At 34.3% G+C, this 20072-nt stretch overlaps 1 protein-coding gene across 1 annotated transcript in view; it reads right to left on the bottom strand.

Annotated features, from left to right (window-relative positions):
* Window positions 1–789: 789 nt before the first annotated feature.
* Window positions 790–20072, bottom strand: part of LOC144434262 (mitochondrial mRNA pseudouridine synthase Rpusd3-like) — a 41437-nt gene continuing 22154 nt past the window's right edge. The window contains exons 6-7 of the mRNA XM_078122719.1: window positions 12896–13035; window positions 790–1366 (exon numbers count right to left, since the gene is read on the bottom strand). Of these exons, the coding sequence (XP_077978845.1) occupies window positions 1142–1366; window positions 12896–13035 (365 nt within the window). The 3' untranslated portion in view covers window positions 790–1141. The remainder of the gene's footprint in view (window positions 1367–12895; window positions 13036–20072) is intronic.

The raw sequence follows: 20072 nt of genomic DNA, 5'->3' as shown, positions 1-20072 counted from the left end.
CTATCCTATAATTTTATTTTGTATAGTTAACATTAAACTTTACTATCTATCTATTCTACTTCTTTCAGTCACAGGAAAGTGTAAAATATATAACAAACATGTTATCTGGACAAAAGAAATTGTTTATATCCAATGTGACAGTAGTGGCACAGCATCATATGCCTTGTGTCATATGCTTTGCAGTTCAATTTTCAGTTGGTGCATCAACTGGACAGGACTAATTTGTGATTACTTGTATCAAATATAACTGTGAATCTATTCCTGTAGAGATAGCAAAAATATTCAAAATGAATTTTGCCTTACAAAACAGAATTGGCATCTCTGCAGGTCAGTATGAATATGACTGAACTCCATGTTGCATGAGTGCAAGTGTGGCATACGGTACTCGGGATATTTGCTTGAATGCGCTTAGTGTTCTCTGCTGCTATACTTTCACGAGCATACTGAGTGAAAGTGCAGCATAGCAAATACCCCCCCCCCCCAGTACCCACACTGGCACAAACGAATCTTGGCATTCAATTAGTTTTACATATGTTTATCCAAAACAGCAAATTTCCATAAAAACATACTCTGTGATCAAACTATTTTATGTACGTATACAACGAAATGACTGTGCACTCATTTGCACATCTCTTGCATACAGGTATGCAATAATATTTTTGCTCAGTACAGCACTGCAGTGCAAATACCAACAGTATGCACCAGTGCAAGTAATCACTGGTACATATGTAATAATAATATATAACATTTTATAGCAATAAGATTAGCTGATTAACCAGAACCAAAAAAAAATGCTGTATTTACGGCTATGAGGTCTACGGTACTTCACAATAATGGATATCAAAGGGCAATATATTAAGAACAATCTCATACCATGAAGCAATATTATCCACTTTAATATTTATGCTATGGTAGTTAATAACAGCAATAGATATATCTCCTTCTTTCCTGAATTATTTACTTAAAACATAACGCCATGAATAATGTGGTTTGTTTGTTATATCATTACACATCACTGATTCACAATGTAAATATTTCAGGTTATTTCAAGATAAGGTATGTGTTTGTAGTGTTTATTTTTCCTATTTTTTGTCTATTCACTGGGGTGAATTATCATTACTCTCACCAAAGTGCCTTCCTTTCATCTGACGTCACTGACAAATAATTCAGGAGTGACATCGGGTCTATCCAGATCCAACAGTTTTAAAGACTTCCAAAAATACTTGGGTAGCGGTGCTGTGATGATCAAGTCTTTACCGTTCTGCCATTTTGGTAAAGTAATGGCGACGCAGTGTAGATGTAGTGGTACAGATGACATCAAATGAGCTGTCAGATTCATCTGGTGCAAAATCTCCTTCTTCACAACCTGACAAAGGGAAAAACAGACTGAACACTTACAAAATAGCAAGTATGTAGTACAAACAACTGAAGATAATAAAAAAAATGTAAAAATGATACAGTATATCTGCCAAATAAATATGTTACTACAAGAGGAATTTGGTTCATAAACCTTGCTTTAATCTGGCTGGATGACATTGATACCAAAAATGGCAACCGACGTTGTCTATTTCATATCTGCATAAATAGAAAACATACATAAAAATATTGATTCGTACGGTGGATAAAATGTAGCAACAGATGGGGTATAGTAATATGTACCTTAGACATTCAAGAACTTTCTTTGTGCAAACTTTGAGGACTTCAGTCAACTTTATACTTTTACTGTGTAAGGGGAATTCAAAATGAACAAAGAAAACACCAGCAGCATTTTGCAATCGACACTGAGCATGCTCAGATGCAAAGACTGTGGGATTATTTGTAGTTACCACACAACATAATCTGGGGTGATTGGAAGGATAGCTCTCTGGCAAAGGTCTGCGTAACAAAGACTACATTATTTGTAGTTGTGGTAATATCTAATATGGGTGATTGGAAGGTTAGCTCTCTGGCAAAGGTCTGCGTAACAAAGACTACCATGCAGATTATTTGTAGTTGAAATAATCTGAGGTGATTAGAAGGATATCCCTTCTGCAAGAGTCTTGATGACCAGGACTAGATATTTGTGGTTACAAACAACACATTTAATATGATTGACTAATGTTTATCAATGGAATGGTAGCAAATTTTCCATAATGCACTGTACAAGAGATTCAAAATGTCAGGTTTGAAAGTTACCTATCGGTTGTGTACATTCTTTACTACAAAACTTTAATTTCCAAGTTCATGATTGCTTTCTATTACCCAATAACTGTGTGTTGTGTGGGCATTACAATTACACCATTTATGCAAATCAACATCATTAATATGCAAGTTACAAATGCAACATGCCCATGTTGACTGGTATGTCATATATAAAACACTTTAAAAATACAAAAGTTTGATATAATGGAAATGCAAATTAAAATAAATGCAACTACTAATCAAGAAGTTTGCCCTACATTTCAAGTTGGAATTATCAAAGAAAATACACAAAGTGAAATTTGTTTTGATTTTTCTTTATTACTACTAATACTCTGGATGTTGCAGCATTCATCCATCATCAATTATTGCCTATAAATATCAGTTCTAAGCACTAGTTACCTATCGGTTGTGTACATTCTTTACTACAAAACTTTAACTTCCAAGTTCATGATTGCTTTCTATTATCCAATAACTGTGTGTTGTGTGGGCATTACAATTACACCATTTATGCAAATCAACATAATTAATATGCAAGTTACAAATGCAACATGCCCATGTTGACTGGTATGTCATATATAAAACACTTTAAAAATACAAAAGTTTGATATAATGGAAATGCAAATTAAAATAAATGCAACTACTGATCAAGAAGTTTGCCCCACATTTCAAGTTGGAATTATTAATTAAAGAAAATACACAAAGTGAAATTTGTTTTGATTTTTCTTTATTACTGCTAATACTTTGGATGTTGCAGCATTCATTCATCATGAATTATTGCCTATAAATATCATTTCTGAGCACTAGTGTTGTTGTTTATAACTACAAACAAAATGTTCACCTCTATTTTTGTACAATCTACAGATAAAAATGATCAACAACCTGTTCTAGCACTGGAGAATGTTCAGTTTTTTAACATCATAGCCAATTTCATCAGATTGAATTGTTAGAAAGATAACAGCTGTTGATGAGTTTACACTGAGGCCATTAGTCAATATCAAACAAAGATTGATTAATTCCCTGCCCAAATCTAGGTTAATATGTATCACATTGTCCAACAACACATGATCTGACCATGAACCTTCGGCGTCTAAAATCATGACACAACGGTATGCGGCGCTTTAAGAGGTGTTGACAACAGATGTATCTTTTCATATACTGCGGCATGATCAATATTATAATATTAGTTTCATATCATTTCTTTGTTGACAATTGTAATCCTTCCTGTAGACAGCTGAGTAGTGTTCAAATATGTTCACAATCCTGAATGAATAGATTACCCACCGGGCATTATTCACAACATGACTACATCAACACATAATATTTACAAAAGTGTAAGTGTAGCTTTATTTATTGGCTATTAGTCTACTTCTACTAGCTGTTATCAATGCATTATTACTTTTATCAATATATCAACATTGCACTTAGGGATGGCAAGTAGATAAAATCTACCTCGGTTTTCCCCCAGTCAATCTACCAATGCTCATTTATGATATTAGTTTAATGTACATGAAACATTGAGACTCATTGAATTCACATCCCGCTTTGTTACAGCTTGGGTCCTTGACAAAACCAATGAACACAGCCATTTTTATTGAATTCCCACAACCCAACCACATTATCAGAGTTGTGCAAACTATAAAAATACTGGTTTAGAGAATTTTGAGTCTTTCTCAATCTCTGATACCAGATTTCAAAAAACCTTGGCAACCCCCTGCCCCCTCCTTCCCCCCCCCTAAAAAAAACAAAAAAAACAAAAACAACCAAACACAAAAAACAAAAAACAAAAACAAAAACAAAACCACTGTGCCATACTCTTAAACTTTATTATGTCCTGATATAATGTCGATAATTATCACAATATTAAACTTGACATTGCAACGTTTAATTGAGACATTTATATCAATATTACAAGTAGTTATAAAAGTTATCATTCTATCCAAGGAAATAGCTTGACATACGACGATGGCAAGTTAACTATCAGCTTCCTAACATAGACACAAACTAAATCTACATATAGTTTTCTTTTATAATAATGTTGATATAAGCTATAAATGGACATTTATAAGGAAGTACAGTACACTCACAGTAGGGCGGCATCTCTGATAGCGATTTTTTCATGTTGTGGCACATTTGGTGTTTACATTGTCTTCATTAGAGTTTCACCAAGGCACTGCTATCACCCACTCATGCAATCTACTACACGCAACAACGATGGGTTTAGTTTGTGTTTATCATAGCTTGCTTTCCATGGTAATAAATTATAAGTACTGTGCACTTCAACTTTGATATCTAGACTGCACTTTAATATGCAAGGCATGTAGCAACATCTGACCGGCATCACTTAATTAGGCCGGCACTCGAGAGCAATATGCATTATCAATTACTTAAACATATACAATACATTTGAGTACACCACATGTAACAAGTCTGTCATAGACATATCGCCCAGCATTTCAACCGGACATTTGGTGAAGGTTTGTTTGAAATTAGCCTGTACATGTTTGAGATACAGGTGGACACATGGATGCACAGACACATGGGACCCAACACAGTAGCCCCCTCCGGGCTTTGCCAGTTGGGGCTAATAACAACAGATAGTAGACTTTACATCAGCCGTAATGGAGCGATATGAAGAGTATGTAAATGAGCTGAATGACTTAAAGTGGAGTGCAAGTCCAGGAAATAAAGATATTTTCATAAGCTTAGGGTTCTCAGTAGAGAGTCATTTCATAGTTTCACATTACAGCTACATAAATTTCACACAACTGAACCACTATTTCACCTTCACTGATCTAGCAATGGTCCACTTTTGTTTATGGGACTTACTGCACATGCATAATTTTATGTATATCGATGAACAATAAATATTTATGATTTCAAACTACTTATTACCTTCGGATAAATAGTCATGAATGTGTATTGTTCATCTAATACATATGCATGTCTGCAAAGTCCCATGAGACTACAATGGGCCATTGCTAGAACATGCACAATGGAAGTGAAAAATAGTTTCAATTGGGTATTTCCTGGCAGTCGCGCAAACTTTACCATGTGAAATCACGAAATGACTTTTTCAAAATGTGAAAGTTTATTTGATATACCTCTACATGTATTTCCTGGAGCGGTGTTTGAAGCTGATGATGCTGGGTGAAATGGATTAGAGCGAGCCTGAGCTTTAGAATCCTATTGAGTTTTGATGAGACAATTTAGCTATAAAATCTCTTTTCTTTTCTATGACGAGAAAACTTCAAAATGTCTGGAAACTATCAAATAACCCGGTTTTCTTATTCATCTTACCAAACTATAATTTTTTTAATATTCACTTTGTCATCAGAGAGGATACGAACGTAGATAGCTCATTTATTATTGACTGCTAAGACCCAAAAATCTGATCTCTGGTCATCATTGATGGATCGTTTGCTATGCAGTGCAACTCTCTTTTGTATTCATAGACATTTTTGTCATGTAAGATTGATGATAATATTACTTTGCCAATAACCAATGCATTTATCAAATTCTATAATAGCTTTCATCCTCAATGTACAGTGTGTTTTAGCATGCACAGCAAAGCCCTGATATAGAATTTAATTGAAATACAATATCATCATGGCTGAACTGATGAAAGCCAATCAATTTTATTTGATAGCTGGGATCATTAGAAAGTCTCCTTTATTTAAAATTGAGATATTTAATGGAAATGTCTGGAAAATTATAGTTATGATGGAGCTGTGTGATGTATTACACTATTTGTATGCCAGCCTTCAACTGGTAATTATAATGTACATATGTATCTTTAATGGTCATTGTTGTGTGATGGTCTGAAAGATTCTGATGTTACATCATTGATGTGTCTGGGCAGCATTCAAATGGAATATGAAGTGTGATGACATATAAAAGCATCAACGAACTTTGAACATTATCAAGCATTCATGAAAGTGGGGCATGGCCCTGTATTGTTATTGTTCTGTTTTTCGTCTGTTGTTGTTGTTGTTGTTGTTGTTGTTGTTGTTGTTGTTGGAAAGTTTTCATACCTACATGGGTAGTTTTGGGACATGTATAAAAGTGAAGGTCCAAATATGTTTGTTTTTTTAAAGTGAAAAGCAGAGGTTTTGAGTAACCTTTCCATATCTGATCTAAAATCCACATACTCTTATTATTACAACCACAGAAAGCAAGTTATCCACAAACTAATATAGACACAAACTAAACTTATTGCAGTTGTTGTATGTGGTAGATTACACACTGTGGGTGATAACTGTGCCTTGGTATGTGCATGTACATGTAATCACCCTGTAAACAAGATAATGTAAACAATGCAAGTCGAATGTGCAGCCACTTGAGCACAACTTTATAAGAGGTGCCACCCTACTGAGAGTGTAATTACATGAATGTCCTGTGCTAGCTTATATCGACATGTTGCAGAAATAACTGTATTTTGTGCCTATATTTCATAGCTTCATTTCCAATAGCTGCCTTGCAGTTATTGAGTTCTTTTGATCAGCATCTTTCCAGCAATAGATCAATACAATGATATACTATTGTTCCCTGTTCAGCACCATAGAACATAACGTCGTATTGGATTTTAATGCTATACAAATTCTTTTGATTGATTGATTGATTGATTGATTGATTGCTTGCTTGATTGAGAAAATGTGCTAAAATTTATATACAATCACGGCTTGGCAGTGAACATTTTGGGTATCTGTCTTTAATAGAATTTACCCTGATGGAGGAATTTCACATCTGGTGTCGACCGACGAGTAAAAGAAGTGGAATTATCCTACATGCTTGATACTACTAGCTAGGCAATGCAAGTGACTTATGATGATAATTCAGGTACATGTATGTTTCACTAGATACTTACCAGCTTTAAGAAAGTACAGAGCAACAGCTTTCTGATAAAAAATTGAACACTGTTATATGAAGGTAACCGCCATCTTAGCTTTTAAAGTCAACTCTTTGACTTTTTCCGACAAGACTTGCAATGCTTTCCACACAATACTTTGCACTGTAACATTTAACCACAGTAATTCCTTAGGCTTTTTTTTTCCTTCTACTAGTAACCATAGACTTGTATCCATTGGTGGGATTCACTGTGCAATATTCATACCATTTAATATTTCATCAAAACCTTTTGATGTAAACCGTCCATAGCTACTGACTTCATCGTCTATCTAGGATGTCATTTTTGTAGTCATGTTTCAAGATGTCTTTAATGGTGAAAAACAGGTAACATGCACCAACTGCGAATATTACTGTAACACTAACAGTATGTTTAATGCCGTATTCGCACACAACTGGACAGGGATGATTTTCATCAACAAAACAATCGGATGATCTTTCTGAATAAATAATTTGACACTTCTAATTAAAACTATTTGAGAGGTACAATAGTTAGCTTGTTATTGATAAATTGTAACAATTTTCAACAAACAATCGGATGATCTTTCTGAATAAGCAATTTGACACTTCTAATTAAAGCTATTTGAGAAGTACAATTAATTAGCTTGTTATTGCTACATTGTAACAATTTTCCAGAAACTACCTAGCAATGTTAACTTTATCTCAAAACTGTGATAAACAATGATAAATAAATTACAAACACTGATCAACTACTGATGTTAATACTATGCGTCAATCGTTACTCTGCTATCAACAAATTGAGAACGAAATGATCGATAAATGATAGACATTGATCAACTACTGATAGGAATGCCATGTATATCAATCGATACTCTGCTTCAACAAATTGAGAACGACGCGATTAATACATTATAGACATTGATTGGTCACTGAATACATATCAAAAAATCGTAATCAAAATCATGAATAAATCATAGACTCTGATCAGTTATTGAAAACTAGACATCACCCACCAACACTTCAGTTATTGAAAAATTGTAATCAAAATGATGAAGAAATGACAGACACAGACAATTCACTTTACTCAAGTCCCCTCTGACACTGATAAGCCTTGATCAATAGTGGCTGATATGACAATGGTTCTGTTCATATCAATAACTCTGGTCTGTCAGTGTGTGATTCTTCACACAATTTAAGATTGATTGAAACTATTACAGGTACCATGATATAATCAGTGCGATATCTTTTGGCCAGGATATGAATTTTTGCAAATCAAAGTTATAGCAGAGGATGTTTCTAGAATTACTGAGTTGAAAAGTGGTTTCTGGATTCAGAGAGTTGTACAATAAAGATTTCTGAATTTAGAGAGTTGTACAGGGAAGGTTTCTGAAAATAGAGAGTTGTACAGGGAAGGTTTCTGAAAATAGAGAGTTGTACAGGGAAGGTTTCTGAAATTAGAGAGTTTACAGTGGAGGTTTCTGAATAATGAGAATTGTTGAATGGAGGTCTGCAATATTTGAGAGTAAAGTGAAGGTTTCTGAAAATAGAGACTTGTAAAGTGTTACAGTAGGTTTCTGAAAATAGAATTTTCTATTCAGAAGAATCTGAACATTCTGTGAATGCATGGATGCTTCAACCAACGATGAAGGCCTGTAAATGTGGGTCACAATCATAACCTGCACACTAAAAATTTAGTCATTTTTTGATTATGATGAAAACAATATTTTCTTTTCGTATTTTGAACAATCTAAGGTCAAATTGTAACACAATTTCACCATGCATTCACATGATATAGCCAGCAGATAGATAATAAAATTTGCATGAAATATGATGTTGGTAAAACAGTGACATTTGAAGCTGATGTTTTTAGTAATCCCTTAAAAGGCATCTAGGGTAGCCTAAATAAACAGTTGCATAAGTTCAGAAAGTAGCAATTATTTGCTAAATAATAAGTATAGCCTTAAGCCATATCCATTAGATGACACTTACGCCTTCTTTGGCAAGGATATTCATATCAATTGGCAAATGTCATTTCTACTCACTTCATGGTTTAGGCCAAATAAAAAAAGTTGTTTGGTTCCGGTTACCTGACCCCCACCTAGTTATTCATGCTGACCCTAAACATTTTTGTTACATATTCAAGAAAAATAATAATAAAATCACGGAAATCGTGAAGTCTCGCAAGAAATAGTGGGTGCGGAAACTGACATCAACTTATAAAACAATATAAAACTATTTTTCCAATCTGTAAATCTACCTATCCCACCTATTTTAAAATTGAATGTAATCGCAACCACACAATTTTTTGTTTACGCCCTTAGGCCAAAAAAAGGAAAACATTGTTTCTGGTTAATGCTTACATCACTGAGTGACTATGAATAGATAAAAGAATAATTGCATGAACTAATTGAAAGCAACACTTTATATCAGTAATGGTCACAAGACAAAAACAAACAGGTTAAAGTTGTACTTAAACTTCAGGGGCTCAGTCAGTAACTTTCAATTTCTTGGTGGTTACTTTTGTTTCGTACTGCACTGAAATATTGTTATTTCAACTGCTAAAAAAAACCTTCAATCGTCCTAGAATATCTCAAGACTCAAGCTAAATCCTCTACATTACATGTAGTATTTGTCCTGCATATTTATGTAACGCTTACTAATATATAATTACCACATAAAGTGATGGGCATTTCTCAGCTAAATTAACATAGCTAACTTTCTGATGGAGACAGGCCCTTACGATAGCAAACTATATCTTGCGCCATTGTAGGAAAGTCTAGGGTTGTCCATTGATTTGGCAAGGTGTAAAGAATTCAGGGGTGAACAAATCATTTTGTGAACTGGTGGTCCCCGGACCAGTGCCTTAAAAAATCTAGTGGTCCTGCTGAAAGAATTAGTGGTCCCAGGTCGCGCTAATGTGAAACATTAAATCTTGCCTATGAATCTGTGTATTCAAAGGACTTTTTAACATAGTCATTAACAGTAAGGTACTGGTCCGACGGACCAGACAAGGTAAAATTTGTGTGGTCCGCCCAAAAAAATCGCTAGTCCTGGACCCAGGACCAGTGGATTTGTTCATCCCTGATTTAGAATGACTATCACTTCCTCAGCTAGTATGTGTGAGACAGTCCCTTACGATAGCATTTATACCTTGTAGCATTCTGAGAAACTCTAAAAGTTGTCTGTTGTCTACACGTGTAAAGAGTGGCTTAACGTTCTGAGCTAGTGTGAAACAATCCCTTATGATAGCAAACTAAAGTAAACTGTACATGTTGCACCATTCTAAGAAACTCTAGGGTTGTCCACTGTTCAGACTAAGAGTAAAGAATGGTTTAAAACTCCACAAGCCAAATGCCTAAGAGAATGAATATTACTACATAGTAGGATTTATAAATGTATACACACTGTCACATATATAATTCCAAGTACACATACATGGTTACAGAGATTATTTCACAGCATCACCTAAAAAGCAATAACATTGGCATTATGCTAGTTCCATACACCTTTGATGTTTGCATCAAATTTTATTTTTGTCTTTATATAAATGATGTTTGCTGAAAGAAATGATCTTATTAAATAGGAAGGATACCTTGTGAATTCACTATGCTTTAATAAAAAGACTTGGATATTAAAGTGGCCATATGGATGAGGATTGAGTATTGAATTTAGATTATCAATTTATAAAACAACTTTATCATGGCTTCCAACTAGAAAAAACAATGTGAAACAACATTGACTAAGTCTGTGGTTGTAAATCAATACATTGCAAAAAGCATAATAAATGTGTAAAATGTTTTTTATTATACGTACAATAACAAACTTTGTACACATTTTTTTTTAGCTTTTTGCAATTTATTGTGTTACAAAACACAGACTTAGTCAATTTTTTTTCACATTGATTTTCCTAGTAGGAAGCCATGATAAAGTTGTTTCATAAATTAAAAATCCAAATTAAATACCCAATCCTCATCCATATGGCCACTTTAAGTAACTAAAATGCAATGATTTCATTCACTTTTACTGTCAGTATGGAGTAGGAATTAGTCTCAACTTAGATGGTGATGTCATACAGGCCTTACTGAGTAACGTCATTGTCAACTGTTTGTATTGTTCTACAATATAATAACATTAGAAACAGTTGGCATCATATTTAACAGATGTTGTCTGGCAAGGCCTGTATGTCACTTCTGAGTAATACCAGCTCTGTACTGATAGGTGAAAGTGAATGCAACCAACACATTTCATCTATCTTGTTGAACGTCTAAGTTTTTTTTATTAGACATTGTGAATTCACTGAGTATTCTCTTCTTTTAAACTTGGGCCTTGCTGGAAATCATGTGTAATTCATGCAAAATAACCTACATCCACTACACAGTTACAGATCCTGCCTGTATACAGACTGACAAGTATATATACTACATGTACATGTACATATAGAAAACTACTCATTGCCAAGGGACATACAAATACCTTCCTTTCAAATATGATAGCTATTCTCAACATCAGGCAATTGCTATAAAAACGTGCCATATTTGCCGAAAACACTTAATTTTTTAAAATGATATATTTGCACTGTAGTGCGACATAGCAGTAGTACTAGTAATTTATTGACTTGTGACATTTTGCAATAGGAATACATAAAAAGAAGCATTTTTCACCCAGCCTTTTTCCCGGGCTTCGACATATCTCAGCAAAGTAATGCATGATATTGACAAGTCTGATTCATGAATTCATAAAACACCTGTTTGACAATTCAACATACATACTCTAGGTAATATATTATAATGACTGAGTACATTGCACAACCTTCAGTCAAAATGATATACACCTCATAAAATAAAGACATTTTTTTTAAAAACAAGTACAGTGTAGGAGAGTATGTCACAACACTTGCTGTTAAAATTAAGGCATACTTTGTGATAATCATATAAATTTTAAAAATACAGAAAAAAAAAACTGTCTCACACCTACCACTACTTTAAGATGCCAGACTGTCAAATTTAATGTTTTATCGATATGGCATTTAGTTTTTTAACAAAGTGTGTTGGATATCATACTATATTTTCAGCTTGGCAGAGGATTTTGTTTTAATTTATTAGTTCTAAAATATTTCAAGAATTTTTTTTTCTTTTTCATAAGTAACCAGTCTCTGTGTTAAATAAGACACTTTATAATATACTTGTAGTAATTCCAATGCAATTCAATGGAGAGCATGTGCATTGAAACCCAGGCAATAACTTTCCATATCACGACCCAGCACACTTTGCCCAAATATGGCAAGTGGCGTGCTCATCAATCTCCGTTTATTCAGTGATTTTGTTTTGTTAATTTCTTCACTATTATGACATTTCTGCCGATAAAATAATATTTCACTGCCAATTTATGTGATTATGTGAATCAAATGATGTTTCCCTGCCACTACATGGGGTGTATGAAAATAGTGCCAATGACGTTGTAGCACAACTACAGTTTATAAAATTGTCCATCCACATGTTGATCCATGCTTGGTATAGGTGGTCATTTGCTGAATGACTATCCAGTTGCCTATCCAACCATGTTGTTATCTTTGCAATATATGCGATCATTTGGCTGTTGCTATGGTTGGCGTGGTCTTGTTGTTAGGTACATTTACATACATTTTAAAAATATTTATTCATTTGTCTACTAATTTCTTTTGTTATCTTTGCAATATAAGTGATCACTTGGCTGTTGTCATGGGCGTGGTCTTATTGCTAGGCATATTAACATAAAAAGTCGGGCCCTTCCCCGTACAACCTTGGTCCGCAAAACCCATATTTGGGCCATAAAGAATATGCATACATGTCGTATAGTATATCATCATTCTTACCTGAGTACATGGCTGAACATTATGAACATCTACCAACACTGGTATACCAAGGACAGTCTGGATGCGTGATGAATAAGTGTGGTCACCTAGGATACTACACAGCTTACTTATCATGTGAACCTGCATCTGATGTCTGTAAGCTATTGACAAAATTGGAGAGTGCAAATAGTACAATTCATTAGTAATGTACTGGACATGGTACACAATTTTAAAAAATCAAACATTACCTGTCATAAATAGTTTACCAGTAATGCCAAGACATTGATCATGTAAATAATTAGTATATTGGACATTACGTGATGATTTATCAAAGCTATAGAATGCATGAAATTTACCCATAGTCCAGACATATACAAGTGCATGTACTATAAATCATTTTTCTAACTCACTGCAAGTTTCGTGTAACACATGTATACCTCATTTGAATCTCACCACATTGAAGTTAGGTTTGAGAACACCAACAGCTACCTGGGTTGGGTTAAATTTTAATGACACACTTGTGAATATTACTCAGTCCCACACATAACATGCAACAAGGAATGCTGTCCACTACTGACACTTGTTAAAGTATCAATTTAATTATCGCACTTGTGCTTGACATGATATTCTGAAACCTTTTAAAAGTTAAATTTGAATTAAATGCCTGACTGTATATCATATTTTCTATAATTACAAGTTTTCTACTTTGTTTGTCTCTATTACTGAGTTAGTCTGTAAGGTATGTCGTATCGAGGCACACTCTTCCTTTTCATATCCTTATCAAATGGAGCCTTTCTCGGAATTCTGCAAATCAAAATGTTAGTCTACCGGTATTTTTATCTACGCATTATGATCACTACAATCAAGATGAAAGTGCTCATAGAAAACATTGACAGTTATAGGACTAGACTAATCAAATGTAGTTATATGATAAAAAGGTTTTAAGATGACAATAACATTGTAGGCTTTATATGTTAATTCAATGGGCCTTCCAACCTTATGCTGTGTAAAGATAAGTTTCCATCAATGTCTAGTATTTTTCAAGTACAAACAATTCAATTTGTCAATTATCACAGTATAATGACAACATAATTCTAATTACCCTATGCAGAAGCTAGCATTACAGTGACCTCTGTTTCAACTGTCATTCACCAGTCTAGGGTAGATCAGAAATGTTTTCATCGTGCCTACATGGTTGCCTGAATATGTATGGGGCTGGGGTTTTGAGTTGTGTGCAAAAACAGGCATTGTTCATGTGCTTTAACCATATCTCTTACATGTCTGGGCTAATTTCATTCGAACCGGTTTCTGAGAACACTCTCAATTAAGGTCATAGATGGATAATGTGCATTTTACTTTTTTAACTTCTCATAAGGGGAGGTAATGTTATGCTTTTGTCTGTCCATGTGTGTGTGTGTGTGTGTGTGTGCGTGTGTGTGTGTGTGTGTGTGTGTTGTGTGTGTGTGTATGTATGTGTGTGCGTGTATGATATCCCAAAAACTACTGTGCCAATTCTTATGAAAAGTGCCACACATATATATGTTATAATGGAAATGACAAGAACTGATTAGATTTTGATACAAAACAGTCATCTGAGTCATTTGCATATTAAATAATGAGTTTTGATCATTGAGTAATATCTTGAGAATTAAGGCTTGAAATTACACATAACTTTTCCAAAAATAATTAATAGGTAAAACTATGCTTGACTGTTTTGGAAATCATACTGTGGTATATTAATGAGAAATTTCAAATCAACAGATTCAGGTTTCACATTACCCTTTAATGTCACTTCAAGAGGGCGCTGCTACTTGCCCAACTATACAGCTATCAACATATTCAGGAGTTATTCGGCTACAAAGTTGCCTTTTAAGCATGTCAAAACATTATATATTTTTCTGTTTTTGTTGACTTGTTCATATGTGTTTGCTAGCTTGCATGTTTTTTTTTTTTAAATAGTAACTACAAAAATATGAACTTACTACACTACACAACTAACATACTATCATCAATTACTTGAAACTGCAGAACCCTTAATTGATATTTCTGTGTGCATGTATTTGACACTTACATGTATGTCCTATATCTAGAAATAATCCTTGCATGTTCACTCTATTTTATTCCCTTTGGATGATTCACTTATAAAATACCAGTCCTCCATGTCGCTGAGTCAAATAAAGCAATCTTCATTTGCTAATCTTGTGCATCAATTGAAAACCGTCCCTTATGAGAGGCATTCAGTTTACAGTTGGTTTATGCTACAAATTTGGTGGTGGCTTTCTTATTAATTTAAGTATAGTTCATAAAATGTATACCATAACACTTTTATTTCTTACCAATTCCTTTTGCACTCACTTGAAACATGTCTAACAGCCTGCGAAATTAACGCCGGCCTGTCGATCCAAGACTGACAGATTTCTGTTCGGACCAACAATTTTTTTCAGAACTACAACAACTTGTCAGTCATCATGATTGGTGTATATAAATATCATGAATGTGAACTGCATTGAGTATGGACCAACAGTTTTCCGTAAGGACCAGCAGCATTTGCTATATGTCAGTACTTATGACCAGTAGTCATTTTCCCTTCATTTCACACACTGCTTTCTGAACATAATTGACTAAACCATTGGAATTAACTGTAATGTTTTAAGCTATTAATGAAAATTTGCATGATTTATTAATTTACATATTAAACAGATAAGATCATAGTAGTTTATTTATCTTGTAACCAATGGTTCCACTACACATTATGGAAGGCAATCAGTTTAACATTAGACCTAATTTGCATATTAACAACGCAGGTCAATACTGTATTTCTACATTTGAAAGGTGTGTACATTTTTAATCTAAAACCATCTTTTTGTCAATTCTAACAATTCTTGGTTATTCAAAGCAGGCAGAGATATTAAGGAGTTTGAAGTCCATCCTACATGACATGACATACCAAACAAATTTCCTCATGTGACAATCTTCCATAAATGCTAAAAATGTAGCGTAAACATATTCTACATCACAGATGAGTCTGGAATTGATTGCAGTTGTCAAACGCTTAGATCCACGTGGATACATGTTTTACTAGTTCCTGGTCAGCTGTGTTTAATTGATTGCACTGACATTAAAGTTTACTTTGGTATACGACTTCCTGTAACATTGTTAGACAGTGTAGCTTAGTTGTTTGAGATTTACAGATGTCAGATGCATGCATGATGCATACAAACAAGACTTAAAAGATATACATGCTGTCATCATATCACAGTTGCATTCATTGTACAAAGAAAGTGTAACCCACTCACTGTTAGTGTACTCACTGATATTGTTATTAAAGCTGTTACAAGCTGTAACTGGAACATTTTTTGAAAACTGCTTTGTTTGATATAATGACTTAATTGTAACATTGTATACCCTGACCTATAGTGAGTCACACAAGAGTAGTCTAGTTCCTGTACGGTATCATTACGATTTACACCTCCACTCACAGTATAGTCAAAGTCGTTACTCTAGATGTCCTGAGATGCATGAGATGCAATTTAAAATTCATCCACACCCACCCACACAGTCATTAACATCATGTCTTTGTTAATCAGTCACAAAATTCTAACCAATAACAGTCCCCCATAAAGTTAGTGTTTATTGGGGCAGTTATGTAAAGTCCAAATATGGTATATTTGTCAGCTCAGGACGCTACTTATACACTGTTTACGTCACTATAGCAGTTGGGGTTCACTGATTGGATGAACAACTTTTTGTGCTGATTGAGGGACTTTGACCAGACGTGGTTTAGTTAGAAACCACGTTGGCATCCAGACTACCCAAGAGTAAATGTATTTGTATAGCTGTACACATAATATGGTACGATAAATCCAATCAAATTGAATTTTTGGGGTCCACACCTTAAAATCAGTCTCTCCAACATGATCCACGATTTCACCCTATTACTGTACTATGTATAGACACAATCAAGTTGGGTGCTAATTACTCATCTGGGAATAGAATGTAATACTTCCATGATTAGTTGTTGAATTTATAACACACGAATGTAATGTAATTTAATATCATAAAATGAAGAAGACGCCGAGACATTAGGGATCATGATGAGACATTGTGATAAAGTACATGTGACAGGATATTTAAATCATGTTCCCTCCTGAGAGAGTTTCTTGGCAGAGTGTATATCATGTAATTGTACCAAGGTACATTATGATGCAATCATTTATAATAGCAAACAAAAATTACTGGGGAACTGAGTCTCCATACATTTTCGTCAGCGTTGATTTTGTTCTTACATCAATGTTAGCTAATAAAATCGTTTTTTACGAAAAATGTGTCATAAAACATGCAAAAATTGTATCCACAGCTATGGGGGTAGACAAACTCTATCACAATAGCTGTGAGATCTGGCAAATAACCCCAAACTCAGTAACTTCAACAGGTAGAAGACCATAAAAGGAGATAATTGATTATTTTGCTATGTGGTTTCAGTATAGGTAAGAAATAGTGCAGGATAAATATGGCAAAATCCTGCCTGTATCTTCAAAATGAACATTTTGGTGGATTACACATTCAAATACACATTTATCAAGCATGGGGCAGTTTAGGATTGCTTGAGAGAAAGTTACACAAATGAATATTTTTTCAAGCATTGGGCACTTTAGAATTGCTTGAGATAAAGTAATTATATAAATGCATATTTTTCAAAAATTGGACAGGTTAAAATCACTTGAGGGAAAGTTACATAAACTCACATTTTTCGAGCACTGAGCAGGTTAAAATTGCTTAAAGGAAAGTTACGCAAACTAACATTTTTTAAGGATCGGGCAGATTAAAACTTCTAGGGGGGGACTTTTTTCAAGGATTGGACAAACATAGACTGTAAGATACATCATGTTGCTTCGTCCTCACCCACCTCCTCTGGGAAGGGTTGAACAATGTGTGAGGGCGCCCCATCACGGCGTACCTCACAGACTAGGACAAACATTTCTTGCACTTTAAGTTACACAAATGTACATTTTAAGCCATTGGATAGGTTTAAAACATCACATGTCTATTAAGTTAACACATTTTTCAAATTGTAGACACGGTTGTTAGGTTATCATCACTTCATACAGACGGTTCTACTAACACTATATATATAAGTAGTGGTTTTACCATTCACTGGGATATCATATTGACTGACACCACTTTCAAGTGTTGACATTACAACTGCTTCAAGAGCTGAGGCATGTTTCAAGTGTTGCTATTATCAGTACACACAACTACTGAACAGCATTGTCAGTTCCTGACACTTTACTTCCTTTATAACAGCAGGAACAGTCATGATTGCTGTGATTGCGGATGGTGTGATTTCAGCACCATGCATGACACTGTGTTATTCCTTCAAGATAAAGCTGGCTTGGACGTCAATTGTGAATTGTGTAGTCCTAGATATAAGCTTTTATATGTGGTGTGATTTCATTAAGACTATTTACATTCAGTACAAGGTGTTCACCAACAACTAGCCAATGGAGTCATCTTCATAAGCAGTCATCAAAATGGTGAAATTTTAACAAGTTTTTTTCACAGATTTGTAGGATAATTTGACAGTCTCTCAATATGAATAAATCCAGACTGTCTGCTAAATGGCTTTACAATTAATATCTATGTCTGTTTGCTTTATTGCTGAAATAGCAGATACTTATAGCTGGGAGGTCAATGACAACAACAACAACAACAACAACAACAACAACAACAACAACAACAACTTTACTGCTGAAATAAGTATCATAGTTGTGAGTTCAACAGTGACAACAACAACAACAACAACAACAACAACAGCAACAACAACAGCAACAACAACAACAACAATAACAACAACAGTGGTTTTATTGCTTAAGTAACAACCTATGCTGAGTGACCATAACAACAGCTATACTACTGACAGAGCCTAACCAAGCAATCTTTCATTTGGTTTTGACAACCAAATCAGTATACTGTAAACCTAGATGATATTTTTGCTACCAGAAAATTTTGCAATTTTCAGTCTCCAGAGACTACTTTTTACTAATTACAATAGTGTACTAGATATATTGTGATCATGGTATATTGTGATCATGTACAAGAAAGGCATTTTAGTCACTATTTACTTTAATTTTGTGCTTTTATTTTCCAGTGAAATAAGCTAAATATAAGTCATTAGCAAAAACTTCCAGGTTTACATTTATTAGCTTTTCTAAACATAGAAACAAGACACAGTTCCCCAGGCTTTTATTAAATTATGTGCCTTGCAACTAGATTTTCTACTTTTGGTTACCATGGTGTGATAAAATTAATAACCACTATCAACTCTGATACGCCAAGCAATAATGGTTTTGTACACTCCTGATGGTTAAAGCTGTGTTCACATTTGCAATGTGAGGGTTATAACAGTTACAAAATTTTACAAAATCATTTGGTTTATGTTTCAAGAAACCGCCAAAAATTACTTACATGGAGTTGTAATTTTCCATCATGTCTTAGATATTTAGACCGGTTTCAGTGCATAAATTATATGATGTAAACAATTGCTGTTAAAGCAGCTAGCCCAAGTACAAATTACAACGTACCTGTACCTGAAACTATACCTTTTTTCATAGTTTTTGCACATATTTTCAACTTATATTGCACTCACTGAGAAACATATTCAATCCAATAATCACACACTATCATCATCCTACAAATTGACAATTTGTTGACAAACAAGTCCATACCCTTCACTGGTCCCTGCGGCATCTCGTGACCCATCAGTTCGGGCGAGAACGCCAGTAACTAGTAATCAGTATCTTGGATCCACCATATTGAATTAGCATGGAAATATGTATACAATGTATATTCCCACATTCCTTTATGGTATTTTTGGGTGGTTAATCATCTCAGTCAATGAGAGCGCTAGATTGGATTCACCAGTTACCCACATATGTATGCAATGTATGCAGGGACGAGTGAAGTCCATATACTTGTTTACATATACTTGTTTACATCAGGACATCAAGCTGTTTACACATAGGCATTAACAGGTAAAAATGAGATGATTCAGCTAATCTAAATGATGGTAACTGTTTCAAGTAAAGTTTATAAGTGTTATTGTACTGTAACAGTATTTTGCAACTGGACAAAAACTTAACAACAAAATGGTGAAACAGTTACAGCTATTGGGGCTTTAAAGTAATTCCCAACTAAACAT

The sequence above is a fragment of the Glandiceps talaboti genome, chromosome 1 (assembly GCF_964340395.1).
Source record: "Glandiceps talaboti chromosome 1, keGlaTala1.1, whole genome shotgun sequence".
NCBI lineage: Eukaryota > Metazoa > Hemichordata > Enteropneusta > Spengelidae > Glandiceps > Glandiceps talaboti.
Note: the sequence above shows the minus strand (reverse complement) of the source record. Positions and strands in the feature narration are given on the sequence as shown.